The sequence below is a fragment of the Periplaneta americana genome, chromosome 1 (genome assembly GCF_040183065.1).
Source record: "Periplaneta americana isolate PAMFEO1 chromosome 1, P.americana_PAMFEO1_priV1, whole genome shotgun sequence".
NCBI lineage: Eukaryota > Metazoa > Arthropoda > Insecta > Blattodea > Blattidae > Periplaneta > Periplaneta americana.
This window is the reverse complement of record NC_091117.1, coordinates 208,224,704-208,240,578: the sequence shown is the minus strand read 5'-3', so window position 1 is coordinate 208,240,578 and position 15,875 is coordinate 208,224,704. Positions and strand designations below refer to the sequence as shown.

The following is a 15,875-nucleotide window of genomic DNA, read 5'->3' as shown; positions in this document are numbered from 1 at the left end:
GTTTTTCCCATGTTAAACTTGAGTCTATAAAAAGTCCTAGAAATTTGGTATAGTTTTGTGTGTCGTCCTTTTTTATTAGATGATTTAGGTTATAAGTTATGTTGATAGTCTTTTCTTGATTAAACAAAAAATCATTAGATTCAAACCACAAAGCTATCTGTGATACAATATCGTTGGTTAGAGCATGTAATTCATTCAGAGTAGAGGTAGAACATAATTGTTATAGCTTTAATGAATTCAAGACGATCATTAATTGGTATTAAGAATAGTAGTGGACCAGTTATTGAGCCCTTGCTATAGGTGATGCTGGAAGTTATCTCCTCCTGCAGTCACACATTGCTGACATCTTTTGATGAAATTACCATTCACACGCATGAGTTATTCTTCGGTAATGTTCCTAATTTCTGCTGTAAATTCTCCTGCAGTTCCTCTGTAGGATCATTCCTATAAACTTTATTTTGTAGAGTTTCCCACAAATAAAAGTCACATTGTAAAATCGGAGGAATGAGAGAGTCATAATCCTTTAGAAATAACCCTGTCACCAAAAACATTTCTTATGTCGACTAAGCAAGCAACAACAGTATGGGCAGTAGCAGAATCTTATTGGAAATATCTGTTGTTTCTCTCGTCATTTGACAACATTTCAAAAAAACAGTACGAATATGTTTGTACCGATGATAAAAGAGGAAGATAAAATTAAAGGGATATAGATTGGTTAGAGTTTAATGAAATGTGGATTTATTTTATTTGTAGACATTCTTTTAAAATAATGAAAATCTTTTTGTTTAGGTTTGAAAGCTTTCTTGCCAAGAAGTGGTCAAGTGAGAAGAGGTTTGGCTTGGAAGGATGTGAGATCTTAATTCCAGCAATGAAGCAGGTTATTGACAAATCAACAGAGCTCGGTGTTGAGTCCATTGTGATGGGCATGCCTCATCGTGGTCGCCTGAATGTACTGGCTAATGTATGCCGCAAACCCTTGGAACAGATCTTCACTCAGTTTGCTGCATTGGAAGCTGCTGACGATGTGAGCAATTATTTTTACTATTTTATATCAAAGAGTAAATAATGATTTGACATCATGGGTCAGAATGTTATTTTTAAATGTTGGTTTGGGCACTGTGTATTACCGCAACCGTGTCACATCAGAACAGTGGCTCGATCCCTGTTGGTGTACCAAAATCGTCGTTAAACAAAATTAGTTCGGCCCCGAAGTAATGTTATGTATCTTACTTACTGGCTTTTAAGGAACCTGAAGGTTCATTGCCGCCCTCACATAAGTCCGCCATTGGTCCCTATCCTGAGCAAGATTAATCCAGTCTCTATCATCATATCCCACCTCCCTCAAATCCATTTTAATATTATCTTCCCATCTACGTCTCGGCCTCTCTAAAGGTCTTTTTCCCTCCGGCCTCGCAGCTAACACTCTATATGCATTTCTGGATTTGCTCATATGTGCTACATGCCCTGCCCATCTGAAACGTCTGGATTTAATGTTCCTAATTATGTCAGGTGAAGAATGCAATGCGTGCAGTTATGTGTTGTGTAACTTTCTCCATTCTTCTGTAACTTCATCCATCTTAGCCCCAAATATTTTGCTAAGCACCTTATTCTCAAATACCCTTAACCTATGTTCCTCTCTCAAAGTGAGAGTCCAAGTTTCACAACCATAAAGAACAACCGGTAATATAACTATTTTATAAATTCTAACTTTCAGATTCTTTGACAGCAGACTGGATGATAAAAGCTTCTCAACTGAATAATAACAGGCATTTCCCATATTTATTCTGTGTTTAATTTCCTCCCGAGTATCATTTATATTTGTTACTGTTGCTCCAGGATATTTGAACTTCTCCACCTCTTCAAGACAAATTTCCAATTTTTATATTTCCATTTCGTACAAATTTCTCGTCACGAGACATAATCATGTCCCATTCCGAGGCTTATTTGAAGGATTCATAACAAGCTGTTTTTTACGGTGATGGGTTGTTAGCCCTTCGCCCAACCCCCAAGCTGGAGGACCACCCCTCATCAGCTGTCCGCGACTGCTTATTCAATATATTCACAGCTACCCTCCATATCTGGAGGCCGTCTCCTTGATCCACAACCTGAGGACGTGCCATGCCGTGGTGATAGGGACCCACAATACATGTTATGTATCTAGTGGAATTTTGAAAGTGTATGGGAGTTTGTTCCAAACCGACATGCAGACATTGTGGATCTTTATTCTCGACCTTCTGTTCATTTTTCTGCAGCATCCTTCTGCTCTCTATGAGTTCGTTTGTACTCGATGTTTTCCCATTTCTTCCATCAGTGAAACCATCTTTTTGGTGCTACAGAATCGTCTTTTCCCATTTTCTCAGCAAGTTCCTTTGCTTTTTGTCACATGAATTGACCAGTAACATGAGTACCTTGTTTATGAATATTGGTAAACCATAGTTTTAAAGTTGACTTCATCTGACTGCCTGACTTACAGTTTAAGTTCCCATTTTCCTTCGCTGCTCTAAGGATAGTGTTTCGGTGTTTTAATAGCTTGCACAAAAGGGGCTACGAAATTTGTAACTGCACTGCACCATTGTGTTGACTAATTTTTTTAAATTTATCATAGTGTTCAATAATTTAAAATTTATTTTTAATGTAGCCTATAAATCTTTACATTAATTGTGCTATAGTTCCACTGAAAAAATATGTCCATCACAAATCAGAAGCTGATGCTAAACTTTCGGTATGAGTGATTTTACTGTTAGCACACAATTTTAAAAATAAAAAGCTACCATAGCGTCCATCATAATTTTTAGTGCGTTGGAGAGAGGAGGTGAATGCCACTGCTTTGTGTTGCAAATGCCACCTCTGATCTTCATCTCTTTGTTAAAAGATCGTGCAACCTAGACAATGTGTGTTTTGTTGATTGAGAAGGAAAACCTCTCTCTTCAACTGGTGACTCCTTGACAAATTATAGCATTGTAGCGAAACACATGTTATACACACTCACACATTCACAGTCGTTCATCGTCTCTATTTTTTCACTGGGATTTTGTTGAAACTTGTCATATTTAATAATCCTATGTAATTATGAGAATAAAATGATGTATTTCTTTTATTTTTGAACTCGCAGTAATAAAAGATAGTACTAAATTTCCAAAATACTATTTAAAATGCCCTCCTGGTGATAATATATTCGACTACGTGTAAATCCGTCGCCAATTGAGGTACAGGGCTGGGTGTGGTCTCATTTTAAAGAGTTTTCATATGATGATACAATACAGTATGGTTTATGGTAAAAACGTTTTTTTTTTAATTCAACTCAACCTTTCAGAATTTTTTTTTCTTGGAAACGGACATTTAAGAAATTTTGAAGAAAATATCAGAATTAGCTCCTCCTATTCATAAACGTGTACAAATACAAGTATTCTTTTTTTGGGAGGTGGGATAACTATGGGATCTCAAGATACAAGAGTAAACAAATGTGTATGATCAATATAAATGTAACTTAGATTTGCTGTTTTGTATAGTGATTGAAAGTTTATCTTCAAAGAAAATATGATTGAGACAGTAACTTGTAACTGGTGCATCTTTATAGACATATGCACCGGTAGAGATATTTAAGAAAATATTGTTTGAATTTTTCATCTATTTTGTGAGGAAGTTGCGATATTTATTTCTCTATTACTTTATACCTAAAAGCATTAATTCATTAATGAACCATACAAAAAAGAATCTTATTCCGAAATTTATAACGTGTGCTATTTTTATTATTGTACAAGCTGAAACAGAGTTTTATCATTTAGAAAGCAACTGATCTATATATTTTATAACAGATGAAAAAACCGAGCATGCCAACTTTGCTGCTGTTATTTCAGTGTTTAAAATCAGTACATCGACTATAGACTATATTTATTTCAGCAGAAACTCTTTAAACTTTTAGGAGAACAGATGTGAGAACTTGCTGACTTGCTCAAAAAAATCTTATTTTTCAGACGACTCTACTGCACAATGTAAAAAGAAGATGAATTTTTAAAATTAATGTCATCGTAAAGAAATTGCAACATTGAAATAAAACAGGCATGTGAGTTATTATTATTTTCAGTAATATAACTGTCATTTATTGATTTTCTAATTATATTATAATATTTTTGCTGTTTTTTTCTCCTACATTTTTATTATCCCAACATAATTGAGAAACATTGAACCACTACTTAGAGACAATAAAATAAATAAAAATAAGCAGCTGAATAAAACATTGCACATTAAAAAAAAAAGGTAAGGACTATGAACTACAAAGCAGCAAGTCTTAAGTCACGTTTATACTTGATCATATGATTATATTCTCGCTTACCTTACGATCCCATCATGATCGCAGTGTGTGCATACTCACACGCGTGCACGCAGAGGTGATTCATGACTAATGTGCTTAATTCTATCTAATACGTCAAGTTACTGTGACATGTTATTTGATAATGTATGTATATATCTCCATATGCTGACATTTGTTTCGTTGCCAGTGGAGAGCATTGAGGATTTGAGTCATTGCTGAGTAGTATTTCGTAGAAGGAAGTTGTGCTGAATATTGTACAGAAGATGATATTTACAAATGCTGAAAAAGTCAATATGATCCAAGTGTATGGTCAATGTAGGAAAAATGCAGTTTCTCTTGTAATTTATACATCAAGAAAGCCACCAGCGTGGCTCAGTTGGTTAAGGTGCTTGCCTGCCAGTCTGAAGTTGCGCTTGGATGCAGGTTCGATCCCTACTTGGGCTGATTACCTGGTTGGGATTTTTCCGAGGTTTTTCCCAATGATAAGGTGAATGCCAGGTAATCTATGGTGAATCTTTGGCCTCACCCCGCCAAATACCATCTTGCTATCACCATCGACGCTAAATAACCTCGTAGTTGAAACAGCGTCGTTAAATAATCAACTTAAAAAAAAATACACCAAGAAATATGTCCCTATCACAATGACTTGGTGCGTCCTCAGGTTGCAGATACAGGCGACAACTGTGAATATATTGAATAAGCAGTTGCGGACAGCCAGTAAGGAGTGATTCTCCAGCTTGGGAGTTGGGCGAAGGGCTAAGAACCCATCACCATTAAAAAGAGTGTGTTATGAACCCCCCCCCTCCCACCCCCAACTTAAGTCTCGGAATGGGACTGATTCTTTGGCATGACCACAGCAAAGGAATAAGACCTTTGGGAAGACCGAGATGGGAGGATAATATTAAAATGGATTTGAGAGAGGTGGGATATGATACTAAGAACTGCGTTAATCTTGCTCAGGATAGGGACTGCTTAAGTGAGGGCGACAATGAATCTCTGAGTTCTTTAAAAATCATTTGTAAGTAAGTAAGAAAAAGTATCAACTAGTGCCTCTTAAGGGGAGAGGATGGTATTTTTTGGTGAAAAATGAGTAAATTTTCAAAAAAAAAAAAAAATCTTTAAAATACCCTGTGATGTGTGTGAAATGCATAGCATAACATTTTGTGGGTATTGTGTCCTTATCGGATGTTGAGTCGCCATTTTTAAACTTCCTGCATTATGGATATTTAAATCACTTGCCCACTTTTATTGTTGTTTCCGGTAAATTAAATTAAAAAATTTTTTTTTTTTTTCTTTAAAATAACCTTTGATATGTGTAGAATGCATTACATAACATTTTGTGGGTATTTGTGCCCTTATCGTATATTGAGACGTCATTTTTAAACTTTCTGCGCTATGGATTTTTAAATCACACGCCTGCTGTTATCGGTTTCCAGTAATTTCATTTTTTTTTTTTGCTACATTGCCAGACAAAAATGGATATAATTTCTGAACTATTAAAGGTACATGCATGGAATTTAGAACACACATTATTTAGACTATTAGGAAACGTTTCTATGTAACAGAATTTTGTTAATTGATTTCATTTTAAAAATACGTCCGTTTGTTTGCAAGAAAGGAAATCAGAAAATTGTTATTAAATTTTAATTGTTTATTTAACAAACGTAGGGACTGATATCAAAATTCTGTTACAGACAGTTTGTAGAACATGCTTTTGTAAATACATTGCAAAAAACTGTTTGAATCTATCTTCAAAAACGATTTAGATATATCGGTTTTAGTACAGTCCTGCATTGGGTATATTTTTTTCAAATTTGGGCCCCCAAATAATTTTTTTTTTCAAAATATTTTTATTTGGTTGAGTTGCCACAGCTATGAGCTGTCTACATACAAAAAATTAATATTTTACACCAAATAGGAAAAAAGTTTAAAAAAATACCATCCTCTCCTCTTAAATCGTTAATTATTGTTGGTTTCACAGGGATCAGGTGACGTGAAATACCATCTTGGAACATACATTGAACGTCTCAACAGGGTAACTAATAAGAACATAAGATTAGCTGTTGTGGCTAATCCCTCACATCTTGAAGCTGTGGACCCAGTTGTTCAGGGTAAAACACGAGCAGAGCAGTTCTACCGTGGAGATGGTGAAGGAAAGAAGGTGGGTGCTGGAAATGTAAATTAACTGAAGTTGTAGTACAGTAATTTGTTTTGAATATATTGGCTTTACGTTTTTCCTTGTACTTTGTTTCAGATTTCCTATCTCAACTGTTTCTCATAATGATATCTTAATGCTCATGAATATAAAATAATTATTTCAGGTTATGTCTGTACTCCTTCATGGTGATGCAGCATTTTGTGGGCAAGGTATTGTGTATGAGACCTTCCATTTGTCTGATCTTCCAGACTATACAACACATGGAACTGTACATATCGTTGTCAATAATCAGATTGGATTCACAACTGATCCTAGACATTCAAGATCTTCACCGTACTGCACAGGTTAGTAATATGATACATTTTTTCATTTTTGCGTAGAATTAAAACTTTAAATGTGTCAGTAATAGTTACATGTCTATTTTATGTAGAATATCCAAAAATAGTAAAAAAAAATTTTTTTTTTTAATAAAAAAGCCGCCCTAAATAAGGGTTCGAATAGATCGACCTACTAATCAATTCATAAAGAATAATCATGAAAATTGTGTGATAATTTGAAAGGAAAAAGGAAACATTAAGATAAATGATATGAAAACATAGGAAATCATTTACAATAAAAGTTTGTTGGGTACAAATGATTACTAATTATAGCTAAGGATGATTTTAACACATGAGATCCTATGGCATCAATCGTTGCATCAGAAATTTTAAATTAAGTTGATTTAAAGTTTCTCGTGGGATTGTGCCACGGGCACCGAACATGAGCCCAAAAACTGTCCAATGTGTAATGTGGTATTGTGCTCCGAGATGCTGACAACAAGGCTCATATATGACTTTTTTTCACGACACACCTTTTGTGTGTTGCTCGTGCATCTCGAAACGAATTGTGAGATCAAGAATGACACCCTTATCCTTCTGCCGATCAATTATGATGATATCATCATGTTTAGTAGAGCCATCAGAAGAGATGCAACCAACCTCCTCATAAACCTCATAGGAAGCATTCTGACAGATTGAAGATGCGATGAGAGAACTAACCGTATTATGTCTGTTGATTCGGAGCAATTCTCCATGATGGCAGAAACCTATTAAAATTACTGCATGTTGTCTGTAATATGATGTAAAGACAACAATGATTGTTAGTTCATCAATAAACTTAAAGCTTTAATTATCAATTTTCATTTTTTAATACATAACTGTTTATCTTGTTATAGCAGAAGAGTTGATTATTTGTCAGTTATTAGTGGACAACAACTGTTAGCGTCTAAAATACAAGTCTTTTTAATGTTAAGATAATCATAATACCTGATTCAGTAAACAGAAATATTTTCTTCTGAACAAAATTTTGAAAGCTTTCGATATGAAAGTTTCTTTTCAATAATTCTATTATAAATTGGTTGAGAGAACATGTTAAAGAAGAAAGATGTGAACAGGTAATTGTATTAATGACCAGTCACATGAAGCTGAAAAAATTTTTATATCAAGACACATTTAAGTAAATATTATAAATATTAGATAAGACTTTCCTTGTCTGCACTGAGTTTGGTTCATCACCATTACTGCATTCTAGTGATGCTGTAGTTATTGTGTCATATTTCGGGATTTCCTTTACAGATGTAGCTCGTGTGGTAAATGCTCCAATATTCCATGTCAACTCTGATGATCCTGAATCTGTGATGCATGTATGTAAGATAGCTGCTGAATGGAGGGCTACTTTCCATAAAGATGTAGTTATCGACATTGTAAGTATTTACAATTATAAATTGCGTAATATTTACATTGAGATAACGTTAGTTTTATAAATTTATTTATTAACATTGAAATTACAGCTCGACCAAGTTAAGTCTGCAAGCCGAGAGGGGAAGTTGGAGGCAGTTCTGTAGTGAAAGGAGGCGGTAACGAGAGGAGACCAGTACAGTCTCATATGACAGCAAAGTTTTCCTACTGCACTACAGTTCATAGAGTGGTGACAATTTAAGACGCTTTGAAATAGACTGTACTTCTACTTCTGCTTGACAGTGAGGTTTGGCGTTCTGATTGGCAAGCGTGGGCGTAGGAGAGAAAGTTGCATGAGGGGGAGAGGCTAGGAGACAGCGTAACTGTTGCCTTTATCTGAAGACAAGGACAAAAAATGCGTGCGCTCCGTAGTGTATTTTAAACTATGTGCACACGTTGAAATCTGAGCGTCAAGTGACCTATGTGGCAACTGTGTTTTGCCTCTACATTCCTTTACATTCCATCCCGATATCCCCACTCGCAGACTTGACTTGGACAAGCTGTATCTTCATGATTTGTAAATCAGTTTTTTAACATGAAAAATTTCATGTGATGAATTTGTAAGTGGATAAAATTATAATTATGGATTTGAGTGGATAAATATGTAAATTCGTTGGTTTCATGTATTAGATTTACTGGATTTGCCTCCGATCGCTAGATGGCGCAAGTTCAATTTCAATTAAACGGAATTAATTTATAATGGAAATAATCAGAACAGTGGTTTTTGGCTCTCAGTTGAAACACTCATATGACGCAGGAAAATATAGTTCCGTATTTGGAAATCACAACCTTGTATTATTTGAAAATAAAAATTGAATTAAATACGATGAAGCATATAACTTCACGCATATGTAAAATGCTGTATAAAAGAAAAGCTACTGTTATATTTTGTTTTTTAATTTGAAAGCAGATGAATATTAAGAGTAATATCAAGCAAGGTAGTTCGTTGTTGTAATATGCTGGCGGCACTTGAGCTTGTTGTTCACGTAAACACGTGATAGTATGGATTCTGCATCCTCAGTGTGTGTGGTTACTAAACGTAAGATTGGAAACCCTCTCAAAAGTGGAGAGAAAGAAATAATAATAATAATAATAATAATAATAATAATAATAATAATAATAATAATAATAATGATTTATTTAACCTGGCAGAGTTAAGGCCATACGGCCTTCTCTAACACTCAACCAGGAGTAAAGACTGCGTTACAAAAACACTACAAATTTACAAATTACACTACAATTTTACACACAAAACTGAATAAGATAATAATAATAATAAAAAATAAACAACAAATAAGAAGAAATCAGACATAATATATATAACATACAGAAAGAAAGAAAGAAAAAAGCATAATAATATGTGAACAGCAGGTCAAAATAAATGAGGCATACAAAAAAAAGACAATTATTCATAATAATAATAATAATAATAATAATAATAATAATAATAATAATAAGAATAATGATAATAATAATAATAATAATAATAATAATAATAATAATAATAATAATAATAATACTAATAGTAGTAATAAAATAGTGCAGTACAAAGCATACAGTGAATACAATATTTCTAAGTACACACAATAAGGAAAATTAAGATTATATATGGCTCAACTTATCACATTAGAGATATAACATTATCGGAAAATATGAAAACAAAAATATAAAATAAGTTGAATATCATTAGAACATAAAAAAAATGTGAATACGTGGAAACATGCAATACAACACTTGTCATAATAGTAAGTTAGTTTGACAACTCGTCATAAGATAATTTTATAACTTGGATTTGAAAGAATTGAAAGAATAGTGTTGAATGTATATAATAAGTTAAGTGAGTTGAATCCAATTAATTAATTATAAAATAAGTTTCCTAAGCAAATGCATAGTAGTGAGGTTAGGCCTACTTTGACGAGTAATGGAAAATGTTTAACATGAAACAGAATGTACAACAGTGCACAGAATCAAGTACAGAGAATCGGTGGCGTCAAGCTGCGGCCAATGAAGCCTCACTTCAGTCACGTGTCATTGTTTACTGTAGGATTATTCTTATAACGAAGATTATAGATTGTTGAATGGTCATTTCACTGTTCATAATTTGTGACATTCATTAAATTGTTGGTCAGTTTTCAAGATTTTTTTTCCTCCTTACTGCCGCACATATTGACATTGTGCCTCTGCCTATTTTTTTTGCCTATTTTTTCGGTAATTGTGATGAAGAATCCTGTTCTGAGATTGGGGCACCCATTGTGTTGGCCCGTAGGTTAGGACGACCTACCTTTGAAAGTAGGCAGGATGGATGGAGATGAAACTAACCATAAAAGTTGTATTATTTTATTTTCATCAACTTATTTCTTTGATTTGAGTCGGTCGGAGCTAAAAGGAACTAAGTCAAAATATACAGTTTTGGATTATGCAACAATTTGAACAACAGATGTCATGCGCATCGAATGGTGGAAGAAGGAACTAAGACTTTTAAACATTCTTTTGTCTTCTATAACATATAGGTATTTGTCATTAACATTTATATTAGTTATGGTGTACCACAACTTATGTATACGGGTTTCACCATAACTTTCTATTAATATAACTACAATTAGCATGCAATCTCGACAGCCTACTTATCTACTCTCGCTATTAACTTAACTCCAAACAGTCATTTTCTTCTTAATGATCTTAAATGACCATCATCTGTTCGTTACACACTTACGTTCCTTTCAGCATTCTAATCTTGCTAACTAAATTTATACATAATTCCGTCTTTCTACATTACGTCTAACTTGTAACACTTCACCCGGATATAATCACTGGGATCTTTTTTCTACCTAATACATGTCATTATAATCTTATTAAATCTTGACATGAGTATCTAGTTCACTTTAGTTTGATCATTCATTTCTTAACCACAATCAACACTCAAAAAAAACATAGAAAATTATAAATACTATCACTAAGATCATCTATCATATTTTCACTACATCACTTTCGAAGATTTACTTCTTTACAATAAGCTTCAATCGATAACTATATTTATAAACTAGCCACTTTTTAATTTCCCAACTTTTTTTTTTTTTTTTTTAACTTCCTACCTGATCTCTATATCTATGATCCCCTAAACACATTTTCATGACACTAAAACACGATTTACCAAACTTCCTGTTGTAATCTTCTATAAAATAAAAATATAATATTTATGTTATTAGTGGAATGTTTTTTGCTTCTCCTGAAAAGTTGTGAAATGTGACTTTGTTCCTTTTAGCTCCGACTGATTCATTTGTGCCTCTTGTTGCATTTATGTGGTGCTTCTGGCAGTGACTGATTCCACAATGTTAGTAAGCATTCATTCATTAGGGAGTTTGTCAGTCTTTCATTATATTGAAGAAATTCAGTGTTATTCAATAAGTATTCTGTTTATAGGTGTGCTACCGACGAAATGGCCACAATGAAATTGATGAGCCAATGTTTACACAACCTCTAATGTATCGTAAAATAAAGAAGACACCTTCTGCTTTGGATAAGTACTCAGATAAGCTAATTAAAGAAGGCGTTGTAACACCAGAAGAAGTTAAGGTATGTGTGTAATATTTTTTTTTTTTATTAAAACTTGGCTAGAAGATTGTAATGTGTAGTCTTCTTGAAAGTTCTCATTGTATGCGTGAAAACCCGCTAAATGAAGAGTCCATTTTTAATGTAATTAATAATTGTATTGTACAGATATAGTGCTCAGTATGGAGTGAAATTTGTAACTTTTTGTACATGCACTCATGACTGATGAGAATTTTCAAGCAGTTAGTAATATGTTCATAGAAGATTATACTTTTTACCTTTCGTTCTTTCTTTCCTTTTTTATTTTTCCTTTTTTACTTTCTTCCTTTCTTACTTCCTTTCTTCATTCATTCTTTTCTTCCTTCCTTCCTTCCCTATACTCCTGAACTTTCAACCAGTAAGAAATCATGAGCTCGTGTGCAAAATTTTTCGTATGCTTCTCACATTAGCTCCATTAGTTTTTTTTGTCTGCCTACTGTATTTTATTTTAATTACAGTAATCTATACTAATAAAAAATCTGTAACCGAAATTTTTCTGGTAATTTTCGATTTTCCAAAAATAATTGGTGTCAACATGTATAATTAATCATCCTGAAACCAAAAATTGCTTTTTTGAAATTTTTGTTTGTATGTCTGTCTGTCTGGATGTTTGTTACCTTTTCACGTGATAATGGCTGAACCGATTTATATGAAAATTGGAATATAAATTAAGTTCCTTGTAACTTAGATTATAGGCTATATGGCGTTGAAAATACTTTATTTAAAAGGGGGCTTATAAGGGGGCCTTAATTTAATAAATCGAAATATCTCCCTTATTATTGATTTTTATGAAAAATATTACATAACAAAAGTTTCTTTAAAACCGATTTCCGATAAGTTTTATTCTATGCAAAATTTTGATAGGACTGATATTACTATGATGTACCGAAGTACATATTATTTCCGTGTAGGAATTCTGCATTACCATATGGCAAGATATATCAGTTTTAAAATAACAATGCTTTTCATATGATGGCCAGGTCAGATTAAAATACGAGTAATAAAGATAAAACAAATGACTCTGCATTTATTTAAGGCGGTCTTGGAGTCCTTGGACAACAATCGGATTAATGTACGGATGATATGATATGTTTATAATATACTAAATATTATTATATTATAAAGAGAGAGTATTTGTGTGTTTGTATGAGGCAATCTCAGGAACTATTTAATAGATTTAAATAATTCTTTCATCATTGGAAAGTGTAGTTCCTTTGAATAACAGATTTAAGTCAATAATATTTGTTTACAACAAGTGCAGCGAAGCACGCCGGTACGGCTAGTGTATTTCTTAATATAATACTGTAAAGATGAAAAAGATGTTGAAATGATTTGCTTATGTATGTATTCATATGCTAATGTAGAAGTGAGATTTTACTAGTGATAGCACGTTTCAGAGTGTGTGTGCTTGAGTAACAAATAATATCTCTATTTAAACAGGATGTGAAGGACAAGTATGAGAAAATCTGTGAGGAATCATATATAAATGCCCGCAAAGAAACACACATCAAATACAAAGACTGGCTTGATTCCCCATGGTCAGGATTTTTTGAGGGCAAAGATCCCCTGAAGGTGTCACCAACTGGTGTTAAAGAGGACACTCTTGTACACATTGGAAAGAGAATGTCTTCCCCACCACCCAATGCTGCAGAGTTCATTATCCATAAAGGTTTGTATTACATTTAGTCATACAGTTATTCAGTTTTGGCAACATAATAAATTTCATTGAAATCATTATGCTGTATGATTTGTGAAGTAGAGCATTTGCCTGCTGATCCGAAGTTATGGTCAGACGTTCAATTCCCGCTTGAGCTGATTACATGGTCCAGTTCTTTCTAGCTTTTTCCATGCTGTAAAGAAAATGTCAACTAATTCTATGGTGAATCTTTGGCCTCATTTTGCCAAGTACAACCTTTATGACCAATTCCATCAATACTAAAGGTTTGTTCCAACAAGCGGTTCATGGATCAGTTCATGTATGGTTCCTGTACCATGTTATGCACATGCGCTAGTTGAGCATCTGCTATGGGATTGAAATTGGACTGGACGCTGTTGGAACGCTTTCGCGGATCGTTATGTACTAAATCCAGAGATGCTATAACTGTGATCATCTTTGCTACGAACGGGATGCTTATTATTATCGTTTCGCAGCTAATTCTAATTGCAGAAAATAGAATTTCGATCATTTTCTATAAAAAGATGACAAAAAATATGGAAGGCAAGAATTCCGCTAATTCAAAGTCGTGTACTAGGGGACTCTCATCTAAAAATAGTTCTTTTTTTAATTATTAATGTATGTACGTTATTTATTATACTTTTAATCAAAGCTGCATGTTGAAATTGTAATTAACTATTTCAATACCCAAATAATTTCCATTCCCTTTCTTTTTGGCGAAAATGTAAATTAAATCTCTAGTTTTATTATTCGTCTGCACTGTCACTTTTCATCTTTAACCTCATTGATGTGAACAGTCGATCATGTCTTTCTTCAGTATCCAGGAGACGTTGGTGAGCTTATGCGCATGCACGTCTTGCGTACTCTTCCGTACATGCCTCAATCCACGGACTATTTCTGACCGTTCCGAACCCATGTCAAAAGCTTGTTGGAACGCCCAACTGCAGTACGTGTTTCCGGTTCAGGACTGGTTCGGATTGTGTTGGAACGCTTTTTCTGTACTGCACATACTCACGATAGTTATGGACGGTTCCTGACTGTTGTTGGAACGAACCTTAAATAATCTAGTACTTGATACAGAATTAAGTTTCTTTAAATTTCCAAATGAATTAGAGGGGCAAGTACGAAATCTTATATGCGGTATGATTTCTGATTTCACTTATACGAAAGCTTCGATATTATGATTTACATTTTGCAGATGTTATATTCTCTCATATAATAAGAAGCTAATTGCTGTTTCTTTTAGATGTAAGAGGTGGGTTATAAGTTGCCGCAGGAGAAGAAGCCACTTATTTAAATAATAATTGCAGGTTATGCAGAACCCAATTGCAGTATATTGTTGTTTGTCTTTCATACCACCATTTCTTATTGAATAAAAATTAATCATTCACCTGTTTCTAAACATTCTCTTTTCTACATATGCTGTCATATATAAATGAAAGTGTAGACTGGTAGAGACAGAGAGAAGGAAATCAAATTGATTGGAAGGTAAGCAAATGAACTTCGATACAGAAATCTAAACTCGAATTAGCCTACATTGTACAATATTTTGCCATATTCATTTACAAACATTATATGGGAAAAAGTATTAGTATTAGTCTCTTGCCGCTTGGAGTCACTAGCGTCGCTAGGTTTCTGCTAGCTGGCAAGTCAGCATAGGCAATTTAACACGGTGTCCCTACTACAGTAAAACTTGGTTATAACGACATCCAAGGGACCTTAAAAATTATGTTGTTATAACGAGTGTCTTAGTAACCGAGATTCATATTATCAGTCTAATGAGGTGGAAAATGAAAAATTACAAATTTAAATAGGCTTATTTCAGATTTATGTATTCACTTTTAAGCCTACCACGAACATAATAAAATACACGTACAATTATAAATACAGTATTCTGTATTAAAATAGTTTGTTCAATACTCACCATACGTTTTTACTGAGGAGTGAAGTAATCAATCATTTTACTCTGTTGTCTCCTACTTGCCCAATATACACTTTCCAAATTACGTTCTACGAGTATGTTCATAATTTCAGTTACAATTTCACTGCCCCCTCCCCTACCTTCGATCTATTCTGTTCAAATGCAGCAACAATTTTATCCTTGCTCTTCCAAATCATTTGGACTGTGGAATTAATTAGTCCAAACCCACGATACACGTAAGCTTTTTTAATTCCATTCTCAATTTGATGAATTACTTCAACTTTTTCTTCCAATGTTAAAACTTTTCTTTTAGTGCCATACTGCGTTAAAATGCGTGCACTTTGTGAAAACATCCTGTCGAAACTGACTGCACACAGATACCGTTAATACCGCATGAATTTGGACAGATTGCAATGGGATGGGGAACTTGCCTGTCTTCCGAAATT

General features: G+C 33.8%; 1 protein-coding gene across 7 annotated transcripts in view; it reads left to right on the top strand.

The window, feature by feature from the left end:
• The window catches only part of Ogdh (oxoglutarate dehydrogenase Nc73EF), a 117,982-nt gene that overhangs the window by 58,829 nt on the left and 43,278 nt on the right, over positions 1 to 15,875 (top strand). For all 7 annotated transcript variants that reach the window (XM_069836571.1, XM_069836567.1, XM_069836569.1 and 4 more), the window contains 6 exons: positions 790 to 1,024; positions 6,294 to 6,473; positions 6,634 to 6,814; positions 8,084 to 8,211; positions 11,666 to 11,818; positions 13,274 to 13,502. In XM_069836571.1, the coding sequence (XP_069692672.1) occupies positions 790 to 1,024; positions 6,294 to 6,473; positions 6,634 to 6,814; positions 8,084 to 8,211; positions 11,666 to 11,818; positions 13,274 to 13,502 (1,106 nt within the window). The remainder of the gene's footprint in view (positions 1 to 789; positions 1,025 to 6,293; positions 6,474 to 6,633; positions 6,815 to 8,083; positions 8,212 to 11,665; positions 11,819 to 13,273; positions 13,503 to 15,875) is intronic.